We start from the raw sequence: 18,120 nt of genomic DNA, 5'->3' as shown, positions 1-18,120 counted from the left end.
GCCCAAGTTCGGCCTTCCTTGAAAATTTTTGGATGGAATAAACACTGAAATTTCAGAAATTCAATTGACGCGAGCTGCGCCGTCAGTATTGGTCTCGAGCTTTCTTTTCGCGAGCACCACGGATCGCCCATGCTGCGTTGTGGGCTGAAAATCTAGCGATCGGTGGCATGTCCCTCTGCAAAGCAACATGTGAGCGTAGTGGCTGTAGCATTGGTTGTCGGTATCCTATCGGCACCAGCATCTACGCGTTGACGGCCGTCACTTCCCGCCGGAGGATTACAACCGAATAGAGAGTATTGGCCCGCGGACTGGGCGTTTTGTCAGATGGGTGGAGGCGCAAACGTGAGAAGCCTGCAGGGTGCCCCCAGCCACCTGGTGGCACGGAGTCCAGAAAAAAAATTAAATTATGGGGTTTTACGTGCCAAAACCAGTTCTGATTATGAGGCACGCCGTAGTGGGGGACTCCGGAAATTTGGACCACCTGGGGTTCTTTAACGTGCACCTAAATCTAAGTACACGGGTGTTTTCGCATTTCGCCCCCATCGAAATGCGGCCGCCGTGGCCGGGATTCGATCCCGCGACCTCGTGCTCAGCAGCCCAACACCATAGCCACTGAGCAACCACGGCGGGTACGGAGTCCAGACAAGCACAGAGATAATATAGCAGTAACCAAGCGTATTCTACTTTGCTGCTGGTGTGAAATTTTGGCAGCAGCGCAATCGTGAACACGTTGTCGTTTTAAATGTTTAGAAAGTTTTGCATTTGGTAGCAGTTATATTTGCTATGTGTTTGGCTGGTTAAGCTGTGCGCCACCAGGTGGCTCCACCGTGCAGGCCACTCACGTTTACGTTGGAGCCCTTTCATCAGCGCGGTAGTAGTACGGAGGGGCTTTAGTTTACGTCGCCGCCCATCGGTCGAAACGCGAAACTCACCTGCATTTACCGGAATAGCGGATACGCTCGGCGCTGCGACAGAACGCTCGCAACGCTTCCTGCTAGCACATCTCTCGCTAGCGGAAAGGTTTGAGAGGCTTCGCGCGCTGGCTCCAAGACAACCGGATGTAGACGACATGACGCTGAGCCAGTGAAGGCAAAGCTTAGCCCCGTTCAGTCGGTGAACGAGTTGAGGAGGAAAAGCATAACTAGGGAGGCAGGGTAACCTGTAATCATCGGTAGCACTCTTAATTTGAGACACTTCACTTAAGTTGTGGCGCGAATGTTTTACTGTAGTTGTAGCCTACGCGTCTACGAAATTTGTCCAAACCGTTGCAACGACCTTTTAAGAGAGTGCAGTTCTATTTACAGATATATGTCATCATATTAGGTTGATCGTTGTTGTCGCATACTCCGTGTATCACTGCCAAATTATTATTTATTTCTAACTAAAATTTCGGAATTTGCTTCTTTTTTTTCTCCGGTAATCAATGTAATATGGCCTGTAACTCACTCCACTCATTGATGCCCTGAAAAACACCTATAAGAGTGTTGTAAATACATTATTATATGAGTGAAGGACTATTTTCTTAGCACATACACGCCAAAGGTTTATTTTCACTCTTGACGTAAAATAACAACTCCTCAGTGCTCTATACAGGGCAATTTCCAGCCCTAGTGTTTACACGCAACCACTCGAACCATTTGTCTTGAGAAAAAAAAATTGAAGATGGGATACGTATCAGGAACGAAAGGAGAGGTAGAAATGAAAAAAAAGATAAAATTATCGCTAATACCTTTTGTTGCCACTCATGATACAAAAACTTGATACGCACATCAAAGAAAAAAGCAGAAACTAGTTTTTTTTTTTTCGCTAGTAGCGAGCCTCGACGGGGCAATTGCCGGAGGGAACTGCCCCACATTTCTCGCCTAAATTCTTCTTCCGCGAAGCGTCGGCAGCATCAAAAAAGTTATAATAAAGAGGCACTCACAATTGAGTTTTTCGTCGATGTTGCCTTTTGTTGTGATGGAAATGGCTCGGATGAACTCCTTGAAGGTGATAACGCCATTCTGCGCATCAAAAAAGAAAAAAAAAGAGAAAAGAAACACATGGAAAAGTGAGATGCATGGTCATGATCAACGATGAGTGTGTTGCTTTTCATTCCTTTCTAGTTTCGCCCACTTTTAGCGAATATCCAGAAAACAGCCGGAACACGGACGCGAAGATTTCCCAAAAGACCCGAGCACGGCCGAATCGAGGTCCCGGCCTATCGCGTGGCTTCGATCGTGAAGAAAGTGCGCCCGTTTCTCCAGCCGCAGAAAACCGTCCTCGTAGACGCGTGGCCAGTATCGGTGGCGCATGGCGAGCAGGGGGGCGCCAAGAAACCAAAATAAGGAGGAACAAGCAGCATTGAAGAACATACCAATACGCTCCGCCGAACGTATATTACAAAACGTATGTATACGTGTGTTAACCGTCGCACAGTATATTGCACTGAGACCACGGAAGAAGAAGTCAACACCATTATCTTGATGTTTTTACTTATCCTGAATAGCAGACGCACTTGCTAAATCATCACCAGTCTATGGCGGCCTAAGCCCAAAGCCGTAAAAAAAGGCCTATGAATTTTTTTTTCTAATCCCCCCGTCTATATGTCAACGCGGCCGCCCTATCCAAAGTTCCTAATTTTTTTTTTATTCTGACCCTATGTTCTCTGCAACCTCCATTGCTTTTCTTTGCGTTACTGTAATATACGCACATGCGATTATATGCAGTGCGAGTTACCAATTCAACTTCAGTACGCTCCTTTGTAAAGGAGTGCTGACACAACACACTTCTGTTGCTTTATCGGATACCCTTAACGGATAATTGTCAACCCATTAATTACTGTATGATGTATTAGTTCCTCGGGAGCCCAACAAATATTTCATATTTGTTTCATATTTGTTTCATATTTGTTTGTATTATCTGCGAATGATACAAAACGCGTGATACGCGCTGCACGGCGTCGGGCTTGAAGCAGCAGGACTCCTCGCTACACCAGGGACGTCGTAGGATCTGGTTGCAGGGTATCACGACCCACTGACGACTGACTCAGCCTGATGGAGCGTTCGCAAGTCGTGGCGTGACTTCACCGGCAAAAGCTTGGTGGGTACCGCCACCCGAGGCATTCTGTCCTTGTCGCTGTCCACTGGGATAACCCTCGGCTAGGAAATCGGAGTGCCACCTAACCTCTTTCGCCGCTGTTGTTGAAGGCCTACTGGATTCAGCTTTGGGCAACGCGATCACGGTGCTGCCTCAGATCCCCCATGACCGGGCTGACTGACAGGCGCGTTTAAGGTTCGTGATGCATCGCGACCAACACCTGAGCTTTCCGTGATGTCGCGATACATGTTAATGCAAGCCCGAAACCGTGCTGCATTTGGCGGGAGTTTAATTTTTTCGCGTCGGAGAAAATAAAAGTACAATTGCTCTTGTAAGTAAAAAAAAAATTAAATTATAGGGTTTTACGTGCCAAAACCAGTTATGATTATGAGGCACCTCTTGTAAGTACAAACTCTGGCTTTATGCCTTCTATTAAGAGTTGGCAGCAACCTCATGAACAGAAACAAAAATTCCGCTGTGTATTTTACTGCTTCAATTACTCCTTCATTTCTTTGGTATCTTGAAACTATAGTCGGGCGAGGACAAAATCTTTGTAATCCCATATATAGGCCGACTTTTCTAACACATTTCTGTGTAATGACGGAAAGAACCACCAACAGGATGGTTTAGTGAAACTACAGGCTGCGTGGACAACAAAACACACATGACAGCAGAAGAGGTGTGTCACTAAAATTTGCATACTGTTTTTTCTTTTCCTTTTTTTTTGCTCACGAAAGGCTTTCATAGTGTATGGGGCACATATCTCCTTTTTCCATGCTCATATTTCCACATCTGCGGGCTTCCACAGAACTGATTTGCCATATATCCTTTTTTGTTTGATTATTGATGGAAACGTAATCTATCTTGAGCATCTTTTTCGGAAACTAGCCTTTCCTCAATGTTCACTGAAATGCAACTTGTCCGATTCCGCAAAATTTCTGTACGAATGTGCACTAGAGACACAACGGCAGCGGCAAAATTGGCAGCGGTAGCTGACTACAATACCAGGTGCGTGTATAGTATATATCGGCTTAATTTAGTATGACAGCGTGTCATCATTATTTTAATATTTAATCGATTTTCGTCTATTGTACTTACGTTATTTGGTTCTTTTTTTTCTTCTGAAAGCTACCTACTTCCGGAAACACTAGCGGAGCCTAAGGTCCACCAAGTTTTGACAACGTGGGCTCTCTAGTGAATGTTTTTTACTCATTGTCTCCAGAGTATCGAAAAAAAATCAATGCACACGTTTAGACACTGCGAATTATTCGCCATACTGCGAATGTCTTCTGAATGAAGCTCTCCCATCACCGCTCTGTTCTCTGCTACACAAATACCCGTAACGGTGGTTTAGTAGCCATGACGTTCTGCAGCTGAGCTCGAGGACACGGCTTCCATTAAAGGCGAGGTGGTTTCATTTCTTGGGGGGCAAATCGAAAAGACGCTCTTCTACTTTGGTGCACGTTAAAAAAAAGCGTTGGGGGTCAAAACGTTGCCGGAGCCCTCCTGTATGGCGTCTCTCATAACCCTAGTGTGACCTTTGGGACCGTAAAGCTTAAGAATAAACTACATAAACAGATGCGTTGATGTGCCTACAACAACCTGAGCAAGTATGCACGCATACTTTTTACTATGTGTACTATGTATATACCAATCTGTAGAAGACCTGCCACAGCTGGTTACAGGCGGTTTCAAGCGGCAGATAACACCAGATATCGGTCAACTGTGACCTAAACTAACGTTACTAAGCTTACGTTATGGGGAGCTTTGAGTTTGACGTGCATGTATGACAGACGGTACATTATAGAGACCTTGCCTGTACGCATTAGGTGTTATTAATGGAAACAATATCAGAGGGAAATTCATTTCATTCTTTCGACGTACATGGTAAAAATGAGTGCAAGCACCATGTCGTACGAGTGCAACGAACACAAGTTCTAAGTTTAGGCTGATGATCAGTACGATGAGAAATATGGTCGCGAAATGAACGTCGGATGAATAGTAGCGTGCTGGTACAGGTTATGAAAAAATTAAAGGCGAGAAATACTTCCACTTGTTGCCAGGGGCTGAAGACCCAGATTTGATTTCATTGAAGATACGCTGGCAGCATGGTTGGAGTTCAAAGAATAAAACAAGTTGCGGTGTTTTGGATTAGTTCAAGGGACTGTATTAGGTTTTCGTGAAGGAGGTCTCCTATTGCTGCAGCATATTCTAATTTCGCCCGTAAAAGAGTTTTAAAAAGTAGTAATTTCAATAGGAGATGGAGCACGGGAAATGTTACTGCGCAAGTATCCCATTAAGAAGTTGCTTTCTTACTTATATACTCAACATGATGATTCCACGTTAATTTCGATGTTATATGCACGACTAAGCACTTATATGAGCTTGCCGTTCCTAAAGCAACGTTATTAGCCTAGTAGACAGGTAGATTATCGTTAGATCGGGATACTCTCACAAATTTACAATTGTAAATGTTAAGTTCCATTTTCCACAATCAGCACCAATTAAGCTCAGTCTGAAGCAGGGTAGTATCATGTTCATTAGTTATTTCTCTGAAGATTACCCAGTCATCTGCAAATAAGTGTATGTCAGTTCTTATACATGGTCAGATCTTACATTGTCAGATGTAAGTCAATAATATAAGGAATAGTGGAGGTCCCAGGGCAAAGCCGTGGCCACGCCGGACTGAACGTCGCTGTGAGGTCAGTTATAACCGTTAGCCGTTACGAACTGGGAAGGACTAACGAGAAATGACTCAATCCGCTTTAGAAGGTTACGATCAAGGTTTGATTTGCTTAGAGTATAAAGTAAAAATTTATGGTACACGTTAGTCAAAGGCTTTTGAAAAATCTAGAAAGATGCAACTTCAAGAGAAGAACGGTCAAGTATCTGGTATATTTTGTGGGTAAATGTTAGCAATTGCGATTCACATGATAACTATTTGCGAAATCCTTGTTGTGATGGAGAAAAAATGAATAAGACTCGAGAAAATCTGCAAGGTTAGTAAAAATAATATGTTCCAATAATTTGCAGCACACAATAACTTGTAGGTCACGTCCTGCTGCCAGATTTGTGCAAATAAATCATTTTCATGTTTTCCTTTCAGGCAGAACAGTAGATGTGTGAAGCCATTGATGAAATATTTTAGTTAATATAATGCTTTGACATGGTGGCACTTCAGGCATGAGGACGTGTAACAATCCGTTCGTCTTCCTTGTGCAGGTGAGGAGACAATACAAAAAATGCATGTGCTCGGACAACCCTTCCTTTCTTGTGCTGCCGCGCCCATGGTTCTTAGGTGTCCTACGTCGGGTCAAAGTGCTCTAGCGAAAATTACTGCTCTTGGGTGGAGACATCTAAACGAATCCAGGACCTACCTTAGACCAAATTGCAACCTCATTAAAGGAATCGCCACGCATGGTAAACTCCTCAAGTAAAAAACGGCTTACAGATATAGATAAAAAACTAGATGCTTTCAGAAGACTCGAACAAGAGGTTAGCTTGTGCCAAGAAGAAATTGTCAACATAAAGCGCGAGTACGAAAGCTTAGAAAGGAAAGTCGATGACCTAGAAAATCGGAGTAGGTGATCGAATTTACATTTTTATGGCCTGCCAGAAATTACCGGCTAGACGTGGGAAATTCCTGAACAAACAGTGGACAAAACTGTTGTTCAGGGCACTCTCGGCTGAATTCCTCTTACTCGCACCCATACTAGGAAGAGCAGAACGGAACAAGAATAGACCAGTAACTTGCAAACTGATAGATTTCACGCAGAAATCAGCCATACTTAAAAAAGGTCACAAACTTAAATACGCCAACTTTTAAATCGGAGAACATTTGTCGCCCAGAATCAGAGACATAAGAAGGAAACTGTGGAATACCGCCAAAGAAAATCGCGAGAAGAACGAGAAGGTATTGCTATCATTTGATAAATTGGTCATTATTAATCTAGCTTTCATTTGGGAAGAAGAAAAGAAGGACAATGTCCCTCTCCAAAAAAAAAGGACGAGGCAACAATGAGGCTGCAAACTCGCCAAACTTGTCAACACGTAAAATCTAAGGCCTATCTATAGTAAATGTTAACGGGAGAACCGTTATGAACAATGTACAAGCCGTGGAACGTCTTCTCTTCCAACAAGATTCTTGTATAGTGGGGGTTACGGAAGTTTCTTCCGAAATATTTGATGACGAAGTTGTTCCTCCTAATTACGTCACTATTCGTAAAGACCGACCTACCCGTGGCGGTGGCGTCGCTTTGCTCATCAAAATTTGAGGTCACCTAAGAACTTCTTTCAAGTTGTGAATGCGAAAGCATTATTGTCCAATTGAACGCCAATTGAACGGTTATTCGAGTTACGAACTTCTCGCGGGTAAGCGAGTGCGTTAAGAAGCTTGGCCAATGGCTCCTAGATAGCACAAGGCCGGTGCACTTCGATCCGTGACGTCATGCTACCTTGCTCGACTGCCATAGTATCTAATGGGGACGCTGCCGAGTAAGCCGCGGTGATTTTGACGTCACCGCTTTCGTCACGCCGGGCTTGGCAATGGAAATTTCGGTCCCAGTAGCATGATGTCATAAAGCAGAGTGCACAGGCCTGCTGCCTAGGAGGCGTTGGTTTAGCCCAGTGGCTAAGACACGGCTTCTGAGCGTGCGGTCCTAGGTTCGAAACTCACACCCGCCGTGGTTGCTCAGTGGCTATGGTGTTGGGCTGCGGAGCACGAGGTCGCGGGATCGAATCCCGGCCACGGCGGCCGCATTTCGATGGGGGCGAAGTGCGAACACACCCGTGTACTTGGATTTAAGTGCACGTTAAAGAACCCCAGGTGGTCCAAATCGTTCTGGAGCCCCCCACTACGGCGTGCCTCATAGTCAGATCGTGGTTTTGGCACGTAAAACCCTATAATTTTTTTTTCGAAATCTGACTACCGCCAACGTTCAGCCAGATTACGGCTGTAAATGCGAAGTTAACACATCCATTCCCAGCAATGGACCTTTCTTGGACCGGCCCGGCCTTATCTGCCGGTAGCTCCACGCACCGGCGCTGCTGTCAGTTGTTGAAGATGGCGGTTGTGCTTCACACGTCCACGGCGTACGAGCAACGAAGTGTGACTCGTTTTCTATAGAGCAAGGGACGAATGCCCTTCGAAATCCCCAAGGAAACGTAGCCCACGTATGGGGAAAGGTGCTCACTTTGAGAAGTGTGAGGTGGTGATGTGAGTTCGCAAAAGGCCGTTAAGCCAAGACAGCAGTCCGACGGTGGTTGCACAGTCAGCCGTACGTATTCTACCACAAGGGCATCTCAAATTTACTGCTGCGATGGGACAAATGTCTAAACCGGTGTGGGGACTATGGGAAAAAATAATGTAAGGTACGTGGAATAGTACGTATATCTGTGATAACCTGTATTTACCGTATTTTGGGTTAAAAATATAGGGGCGAACCCTTTCTGATTTTCCCTCGTATATTAATTTATTTAGAGCGATTACCGAAGCGAAGTTAGAACGCAAGCAAGAGCTTAAGCGGACAAGGAACGCCCGGATAACACAGGCTTTCGGAAGCGAGTGCAACGTGGCGTCGGCGCGATGCCTTCTTCTATCACGCAACACCTGGCGTTCCAGCAGGGCAGCAGGTGACTCCTTTTGCCTGCTGTGCTGCGTCGAGGAGTACGCGTGACGTAGCGTCACAGGCACTGGGAATTTAGGTGCCATTTCGTTGATACCGACGCCGGCTTTTTCGCTCAACGGGCCCTTTGATGCTTTCGCATCAAAAAATGCCTTTCATATGTATGGCTTCCCGTTGTAACAGACGCCGAGGCCGTTTTTTTCCGGCTTCTTTGTGATGACATCCCCATATTTTTGGATGCATTTACCGAAGCCCGTGATCCGGTCACGAGAGCATCATAACAGTTCAAAACCTAACGCAACATCACGTATGCACCTCTTGTGCCCTGCTTATGGGAGACTTTAACCTTCCAGACATTGATTTAACTACACTTACTCACACATCGATTGCCGCGGACGCACTAATAAACCTAATGTTGAACTTTAACTATCATAAAATCATGTCAGCTCCAACGCGCACACAGAACACAACTAAAAACATATTTGACTTGATACTTATTAGTCAGAACTTTCCAATAGACCAGGGGCCAGATTCACAAAGCTTTTCTTTCGTATGTTTGTTTTGCCATTGGCTGGTCGCCTCCGCTAATGATATGTCTCGCATGCGGATTGGCTAAAATTTTTCCTTACGAAAAATTCTAACGAAAGAAGTTTTTGTGAATTCGGGCCCAGTTTCGAACTGATGTAGTTGAGGGTATATATATGACCATAGCATGTCTGTCTGCTTGCTACCGCTCGGTTTTAGCTTTGCAGGTCAACAGCGTGGATCAACTGTAATCGATTTTAAAAGAGGAGACGATAATAGTGCGCTAACCCATCTCGCACACGAGATTTTTTTCTGCAGCTAGATTCCGACGCAGTCGGTGACACTAATCTTCTCTGTCTCAGGTTCAAATCTGCAGTTATCCACTATATTACCAACTTCATACAAACGAAACTTAGGAATTCAACTGTGAACAGTCCTTGGATAACAATTGAAGTGATTCAGGCAAAGCAAAGAATAAAAAAGCTGAGCAGGGTTGTGAAAAACATAAGCCGTGAACCTTCCATTCGATACAAACTACACTGCGCGGAAGCAGACTTTAGACAAAAAAAAATGCCGACAATACTACATCAGCGTCAACCTTCCTCTTATTTTATTAAAAGCCATCGTAACACATTCGAACTAACAATTCCACGGCGTCGCACACGAGTCCCGAGGAAAGACCACAAAAAAAAAGCAAATGCATACATTTTTTTTGCTCAGTATTCACTACAGATAACGGTATCATTCCTCCTCAACATATCTCTTTGTCCATCCAGCATCGATCGTTTTGAAGTCACAGATGCAGGAATACTCAATTTACTGCTTAGCTTCGGTCCCAAAAAAATTCAATGGCCCTAATGATATTCCGAAGGAGTTCCTTAGAAAATACGCGGAATAGTCTAGCAAGGATCTTGGGCTAATTTTCCGTAAATCACTTACTTTGTCCCTACTACCAGATGACTGGAAAACTGCAAAAATAATTCCCATTCGCAAATCTGGAGATAAATCTTCAGTACCAAATTACCGTTCCATATCTCTGACTAGCACGTCGTGTAAGATGTTAGAACACAATATCCTAAAACACATAAACGTTTTTCTTCAGAAATTAAATATCTTGTCCCCTAATAAGCATAGATTTCTTAGTGGTTTGTCCACTATTACCAAGCCAACTGATGTAGTTCATGAACTCGCACTTAACATCAATAATCCCGGTCACATGGGCATGATTTTACTTGATTTATAAAAGGCCTTTGATTGCGTTTGTCACAGTAAATTATTCGCAAAACTAAAAAGTGTAATCGAAGAGGGATTAGTTGTTGCATCGATAAAAGATTTTTTGACGGACTGCTCAGTGTTCATGCTTTTCGAAGGTGTTAAAACAGGAACAGACCCTGTAACTTCTGGAGTGCCTCAAGGTTCCGTCCTGGGGCCACTGTTATTTTTAATCTTCATAAATGATGTTACAGAAAAGATTGACTGTAGTATCAAGCTCTTTGCAGACCACTGCAATTATTAAGGCGAAAGCCCTGAGTGGCTCCTTGCGCGATGGAGTTGAAAAAAAAAAACAACGCTGCGTCTAGTTAAGTGGTACACACACACACACACACACACACACACAAAAAACACGTGTCCTTCTCCTAGCGAGCGGCGGGTGGTGGGGAACGAGCTATGCGCGCAGACAGAAAAAAGAAAAACAGCTGTTGCGTGACTGACGTCACGCGGCGGCGGCGGCGGTTGTGGCGAGTCTAGGGTGCCTCAATGCCAGCGCCGCCGCTTAGCGCAGCGCCGCCACAGCAGCTTACGCAGTACTCTGCCATTGGAGAAAATGTGTCAGATTGGCTAGATTAACTTCACGCTAACGCAGCATCGTAAGTATTGGTGCTGCGCAAACAAAAACGAACAGGCATGAATTTGCCTTTGGAACTCCCAAACTGCGTAGCTTAAATTTAGCGTTAAATAAAGGCTCACCTATTTGTTACTGACAATATATGTGCAAGCCCCACCGTCAAAAGGGATTTACTGAGCCCAATTTCCGCGCGTTTCACCCAAAGCGCTCAATCACTGCACGCCATGCAGTGCCAGCGAACGGGAACGTTCGAACCAAGATGGCGCTCACAAAAAGCGGCGTCTCTACGCTGTAGCGGAGGCGGACATCGAGGCACCCTACGACAGTCGACTGCGAAGCGAGAGAGGCGGCGTTGGAGGACGCTCACCCGGCGCCTGGCGTATAGCGCAGCGGGTAGGCCTCGGAAATAGGCTACGGCCTCGGATGTTCGCCAAGCGAGAAACGAGGTGCGACGGGCGAAGCGACGGGAGAAAGGTGTTCGACCGCGATTGCTGCTTTCCCCTGCTGAGAGGACGCAACGTAATGTCGAAGAGAAACGTCGTTGGCGCGAGTCTGACCCCAATATACGAGCGCGCGAAGCCGCAGCTAAGCGTCGTAAACGAGCCGAAGAAGCCGAACTGCGAAAGCAGCAACGCGACGATACGATACGGCGCATTGCCAAGTGTGCAGCAGGCTTTCGGCTTCACGTGTTACAGGAGTGTAACATGCTGCCGAGCTTTCTTTCTTTATAAGAAAAAACAGCTTCACCGACCACCTTAAACTCATTGCATCCTTTGGTAAGTTAGAATACTGGTGCGCTAAACGGCAAATGTCCATAATGTGAAAAAATCTGGAACCATTGCCGTCTCCATTCACTTACACTATTAATGGCTCATCACTAGCGAATGTTGAACAACATGTGTATTTAGGCGTTACGTTGACGTCTGACCTCAGATGGGACAGACACGTTGCCAACATTACGGCAGCCGCACTACATGAAGCCGTGAAGCAGGGCAGGTCCGGCTTTTGGGAGCTCACGGAGCCAAGCAAAGGCAAGTGATAATACCGCTTGCATTGCAAACATGTGCCGGTTACGCAAAAACGCTGCAAGCGCTAGTCCCGGGCCATCTACGCCGGACCAGCTCCCACTGCATTCGACCGTTCAAGTTCTTCTTCTTCCCGGGGTTTTGCGCGCCAAAACCAGTTCTGATTATGAGGCACGCTGTAGTGGAGGGCTCCGGATTAATTTTGACCACCTGGAGTTCTTTCACGTGCACTACAACGCAAGCACACGGGCGTTTTTGCATTTCCCCTCCATCGAAATGCGGCCGCCACGGCCGGGATTCGATCCCGCGACCTTGTGCTCAGCAGCGCAACGCCTTAGCTGACTGAGTCACCCCGACGGGTCAAGTCCTAGTTACTGGGGGTATATCTTTTTTTTTTCCTTACGCTATGTATAGCACAGCTTGCAGACGATGGAACACTACCAGCGAAACAAAATGGCACGAAAACAAGGAACCTACTAATTTTTCTGTAACACCACACTCATATGGTTGGAAGGAAACACACCAATGGAAACATCCCAGGTGTCAAAAGTGAACTAAAATGAAGAAGCAACAATAGCGAGCATAAAAAAGACAGAATATCAGAAAGAACGTAATCGCTGCCACGTTTTTTGGTGCGTGAATAAGCCGTTAGTTTTTATTTTTATTTTGCACATAAAGGAAGCGTAAGCAGACCAGCGGTGACGACTTTATCCCTATACTCTTTCTTTATGGTCACAGTTTCTTGTGATTTGTATTTTTCTTTAATTTTCTCGGGGGCTATTGTGTTTCATGCGTTGCGTCCGTGTGCGTATTTGTGTTCTTTTATCTTTATATGCGCATACTTCCTAAAAAAAACGCTGTGTTGTTTGTTTTTCATTGCATCTGAACATTCGTCTTTCCTCGTTCGTAAAGTCCGTCAAAATTGCGTAAGAAAAATAAACTGTAACGTTATCATAAATTGACTGCGTTTTGTGCTAGGCAAGGTATTTCGACCAGAGAAAGCATATTTTGCCTAACGGTGATTTTTCAAGCAGAGAAACCCTCGTGATGAAAATACCGCTCTTTAATAATAGCTCAATCACATCCGAAAAGATGGGGAACTAGATAAGGAACTGCAAGGGGGACTATTTGTGGTACACGATTCCCACTCATTAAGACGGCTTTGCGACTGCATTTCACATTTATGCGCAACTGAAATACTCGTCAATGTACACTTAGTTCAGAAGGTGGCCGCAGGAGAGTGAAAATCGTTCGTAATTTTCAGATACAGAAAAGCTGATCGTCCGATCCTTTTTACAATTAGCATATAAGTGCATCTCAATAAAAGCTCAAACCCGCACGGTGCCCCCCCCCCCCCCCCCCCCCCCGTACAGTCCCTTGCAAGGCTGAGCGCGTCGCTCATACTTCCAGCCTCTTTATCCTTTCCCATCCACGCACCCCGCTTGACAGAGGCATCGTGGCTGCGGTGCTCCTCAATCACGTCCCCGCGATGCATACAGAGCGCATCAGGGTCGCAAAGGTTGACGCCCGCTGAGGTCGCGCTGGCGTAGCGATTCGAAGCCTAATTTACGAGCGCACCGCGCGACGCTTCAGTTGCGGCGGAAGGGAGGAGAGGAGCGCCTTTTGCCAGCAGAAATGATGGCGCTTGCCGACCCGACAGTCGGGATACGGAGACCGCGGTGGCAGGCCGCTGGACGAGCGTTGCCCCCCACCGAGACCCTGTGCGCTCCCCCATTCACCTTGTACACTTCCGAAGCTCGTCACTTATATATATATATATATATATATATATCCAGGTCCTTGCTACCGGCCTCAGCTCCCAAGCCCGCGTTAGCGCGGTGACCCTTCCTTTTTTATTTATCGCGGCAGCCACTGAGGCAGCGCCATCATTCTCCGCACGTCAGACTGCGAAATGTTCCCACATTGTCGCGCACTCGACTGCAATAAAGTTGCCACGATTGGCGCCTGCGTGATGCAACGAAGGAGAGAGAGGCAACGTCGTGGAATTAAAAAAAAGAAAGAGCCTCTTCCATTGAGGGTAAAGCGCTCAAGTGCGTTCATGAGGTTTTTCTGTCATTTTTTTAGGAATATATTCTCAGAATGTATTCTCAAAATACATTCTCAGAACATATTCTCAAGACGAGTAGGACAGGCTTACGCCTACAACTTAACAATACGTCCATGGTCCACAAAAGCTCTGCTGAATAATTCTGAAACTGAGGAATAGGCGACAGAGGTAGCACGCTTATGTCTAAAGAGTTACGCCACCTCGACTCCTCTTATGCGTGTTCGTTGTCATGTTGCCCGCGCCGTAGACGTTTAACGAGGTCGCCAGCCTGCAATGGCTAGCACGCGCGACTTACGAGAGCGCGCTCTCAGCACCGGAAAAAAGCAAGCAATAATAAATATGCGCGCTCGATTCATACAGGAACCCATACAGAAAACTGCGGACTTGGTCATGCAACTCCTCCGAATTTCGTTTTTTTTTTTCTAACGGTGACGCCGTCCACGTCGGACTGATCTAGTCTCCATATCGAAGGCTCCCCCTCCCCGGCACCTTCCCTAACGGGAATGGGACCCTGCTGAGGTACTCGTGATCATTTTCGCAACCGCTTTCGTCATGCATTTACCATCAAGGATCCTTCAGAAGTAAGGAAGGTGTCGTTTTTGTTATGCGCTGGCCGCCAACGAACATGTCTAGAAAAATGTTGCACATGGCGTAAAATGAAAAATACCAATTTATCGTTATGATTAATAATAATTTTATTGTTATTATTATTGTTGTTGTTATTAATTTATATTCCAGCTTGGACGTGCTGGCTGCTGGGCTTGCTTAATCATTTACCGTGATTTATGTTCGTTCTTCGAAAATTTCTTCAACCTATAAGTGAACGAACCCACGAAAGCTTTCTCTTCAATTGCTTGCTTTGCTCCCAGTGTAAATATACGCGTATAATAAATGTCAATCTTCGAAGCATAAGAAAATCTAAGTTAGTGTTTGTAAGAGATTCATTAGTTTTGGAACGTAGGAATTTAAATGTGTCATTACGACAGCGTCATCCACTCGCTAATATACGCGTATAATAAATGTCATTCTTCGAAGCATAAGAAAATCTAAGTTAGTGTTTGTAAGAGATTCATTAGTTTTGGAACGTAGGAATTTAAATATGTCATTACGACAGCGTCATCCACTCGCTCAATGCGTCGCTGTAGGCAACGCAAGGGGGCGCTGCAGACGCACACGAAGCCGACGGGACGCAACAAACTCGGACGAAACGCCCGAAGCAATGCATGCTTAGACTAAAATGGCAAGGATAATCCTTCAAATAACTATGTACACGAAACGTTCTCGACGTGCTAGTGTGTGTAACATCCGTTAATACTGTCAGCACTCGGAACTCTGGCAGCGCCACTGCCAGACGGCTTGATGAGCCGGCGAGCCCTGATGCGTCCACTTTGCCGATTTTCTAATGCAGGCGCCGAGGGGAATCACCTATATGGCCCTTTTCGCTCACTCCAAGAGCTGTCGCAATTTGAGGCGACTATAGATGAATGTCATGTCTATATAGCACTGACGGTAGCCCACAAAAAAGGCGTGAGTGCAGTGGCCTTGTAAGAGCGCCCCCTCATGGGTCGCCTGTTGATGACACGCTCAGCATGGAAATGGATGGCTACAAAACTGCATAAAGGAGACAGTTTCCGACGTGTCAAGAGCACCGAGTTCGTGAACTTAGTCTGGCGATATCTTTTCAATGGCCATCTCCGTACGATGTACACAACATATCCAAACTGGCCGGGCTTTCTCTTTGTTGCGCGTTGCCATACTCGACACCAGGCGTGTGTGGTAGCAGGCAACTATGGCGGCTTGTTCGCTGTTTGTTCTCAGTTCCTCAGTTAAGAGCAATGCACTTTCAAAGCGTGAAAGGCTTCGCGTTAAGTCGCCTGTGGCATAAAACCTAGTTCACTAGAATGTTGGGTGTGCTTGATAAGCGTAAAAGGGTGACCTTGGTAGTGTAACATTTTCGCGTCACACGCTCTTCACAAAGCCTTTCGATCGTAGGAGCTCCATGTTATCGGTCACCCGCCTTCGCTAATGACATGTTACACATCAGGATTGTTTTTATAGCGTAAAAGGTTTTCGTAGATACGTATATATATTTTAAAATATACTCTCTTTTCACGCCACCCATCTGTGTTGTTGCCATGCGCACCATGAAGTAACGAACCCCTGAAACTGTTCTTCACGACTTTTGCAGCACTAGCAGAAAGTTCTAGAGCGACCACTCACTCGAATATGTCGCCAGCAACAAAACCACATCGTATCATTTTGTTCTAAGGGATGAACGGGAATCGAAGAAGGGCGAGGCTGATCACCAAATGAAGAGATAATACAATGACTGCGCGGTTTAGCCTTATACATCAAAAAAGGAGTGCCCACTCTTCCTTCACGCCTCCGCGAGGGCCGAAGTAACTGTCCCTGAAGCTCTTAACTTCAGCTCAAGCGTTCTCGCACAAAATCCTTCCTGTGGAAACTCACGATGAAAAAGTGAAAAAGACGGCGCGAGAATAGACAAAGGCGCTTCATATCGCGCCGCGCAGCGCCTTTGTCTCTGTCGCGTTCGTCCGTCGGCGCACCCTTGAACGCCGCCACGCCGTCTCATTCCCCGCTCGTCCTCACCGTGTCAGGTCGGGCAGAAGACTTATATCTCCATACAGCGGCAAGGATAATCAAAAGTGGCAGTGAGGAGCCGTCCCAGCACGCTTTTGTCTCACGCCTTTTGTTTCCTTCGCCGGATGCACTAGCGAGTCCATGCTGGCAGCACAGGGGGGCTTTTGTTCGACGCCAAGTAATAACCGCCTTCCGCCTCCTTTGTTTGTCATTAAAGTTCTGGCGAAGAACTGCGCTCACCGGCGTTTTGCATAATGGTTCGACAGTGCCCGTGAAGATTTTCATGATGCTGAGAGAAGCAAACAGACCAATTCCGTAGCGGTGCCTGTGAAGCCCTGCTGTGTTCGCATTGTCTTTATCACTCAGGTGCGCATAATAAACACAGAATGACCTTGCATCACCGGTTGCGTAACTAAGTCATATTGTAGAGAAAATCATTGTGTTGCCTCGTTGGGGTTGCTAGGCCCGGTCTTTATTGTCATTTATATGCTGCTATTAAGAAATAACCCAGGTGCCAATTCTTTAGTTTTGTCTATCAATCACATCGCACGACATCGCAATACATGAAGTTACGCTGGTTAATAAATCGAAATCATGCTTATACAAGCCATAACAACTATGTGGTTTGTAAGCGTTAATGGAAGGTTATCTAGAATTATCCTTGCCAAGTTCGAAATGGCTCTTTAGTGGAAGCTGACAAATTGTGCTACAAGAGGAAATATTGTTTGCAATTAAAAAGCCTTTGTGCATTGACACCCAAGCTCCTGTACTCGAATTATATGGAAAATGAAAAACAGAAATGCATTAAATGAGCAACAGTAACTATTACTAACATTCTCTCGGGGGCCACTGTAGATATTGAGAGCGAAGAGCGGTCTAAACAGAAGTCCCAATACGGCGCAGGGATTCGTAGAAAGCTGTCCAAAACAACCTCAAAATTTTACCTAAGCAAAACAGAGGCCGAATTGGTTCCCTTCTATTTCCTTGAAGCACTGGCTACACCTGGATTGTCTACCAATGTTATCGAAAGTAACATTTACGCCATAAAGCAAGCAATATCGCCAAAAAATAACCGTAAGCATCAGTGTACACTGATGCTTACGGTTATTACACTGATAATATGCATACATTTTGCTATACATCGTGCCAGGAAATACTTTTTAATACAATTTAATGCAGAACCTAGTGAAGGCTTGGTGTTATGAGGTTTCACGTGATACTGCGTATCAATATTTCACCGTTTTAAATGTTGTAAAATGACCTTACGACACTAACGTGTGTTCCAGTACTGCCTTCCAGCGCACATGTTTATATAGGGAGCATTGGGGCAGTGTGTTCCAATATAAGCCCACA

The 18,120-nt window shown here is 45.6% G+C and overlaps 1 protein-coding gene across 2 annotated transcripts in view; it reads right to left on the bottom strand.

Annotated features, from left to right (window-relative positions):
• LOC119448495 (frequenin-1-like) overlaps positions 1-18,120 on the bottom strand; it is a 530,094-nt gene that overhangs the window by 26,748 nt on the left and 485,226 nt on the right. For both annotated transcript variants that reach the window (XM_049660784.1, XM_049660783.1), the window contains exon 5: positions 1,925-2,003. In XM_049660784.1, coding sequence (XP_049516741.1) covers positions 1,925-2,003 — 79 coding nt within the window. The remainder of the gene's footprint in view (positions 1-1,924; positions 2,004-18,120) is intronic.

This window comes from Dermacentor silvarum, chromosome 1 (assembly GCF_013339745.2).
Source record: "Dermacentor silvarum isolate Dsil-2018 chromosome 1, BIME_Dsil_1.4, whole genome shotgun sequence".
NCBI lineage: Eukaryota > Metazoa > Arthropoda > Arachnida > Ixodida > Ixodidae > Dermacentor > Dermacentor silvarum.
Note: the sequence above shows the minus strand (reverse complement) of the source record. Positions and strands in the feature narration are given on the sequence as shown.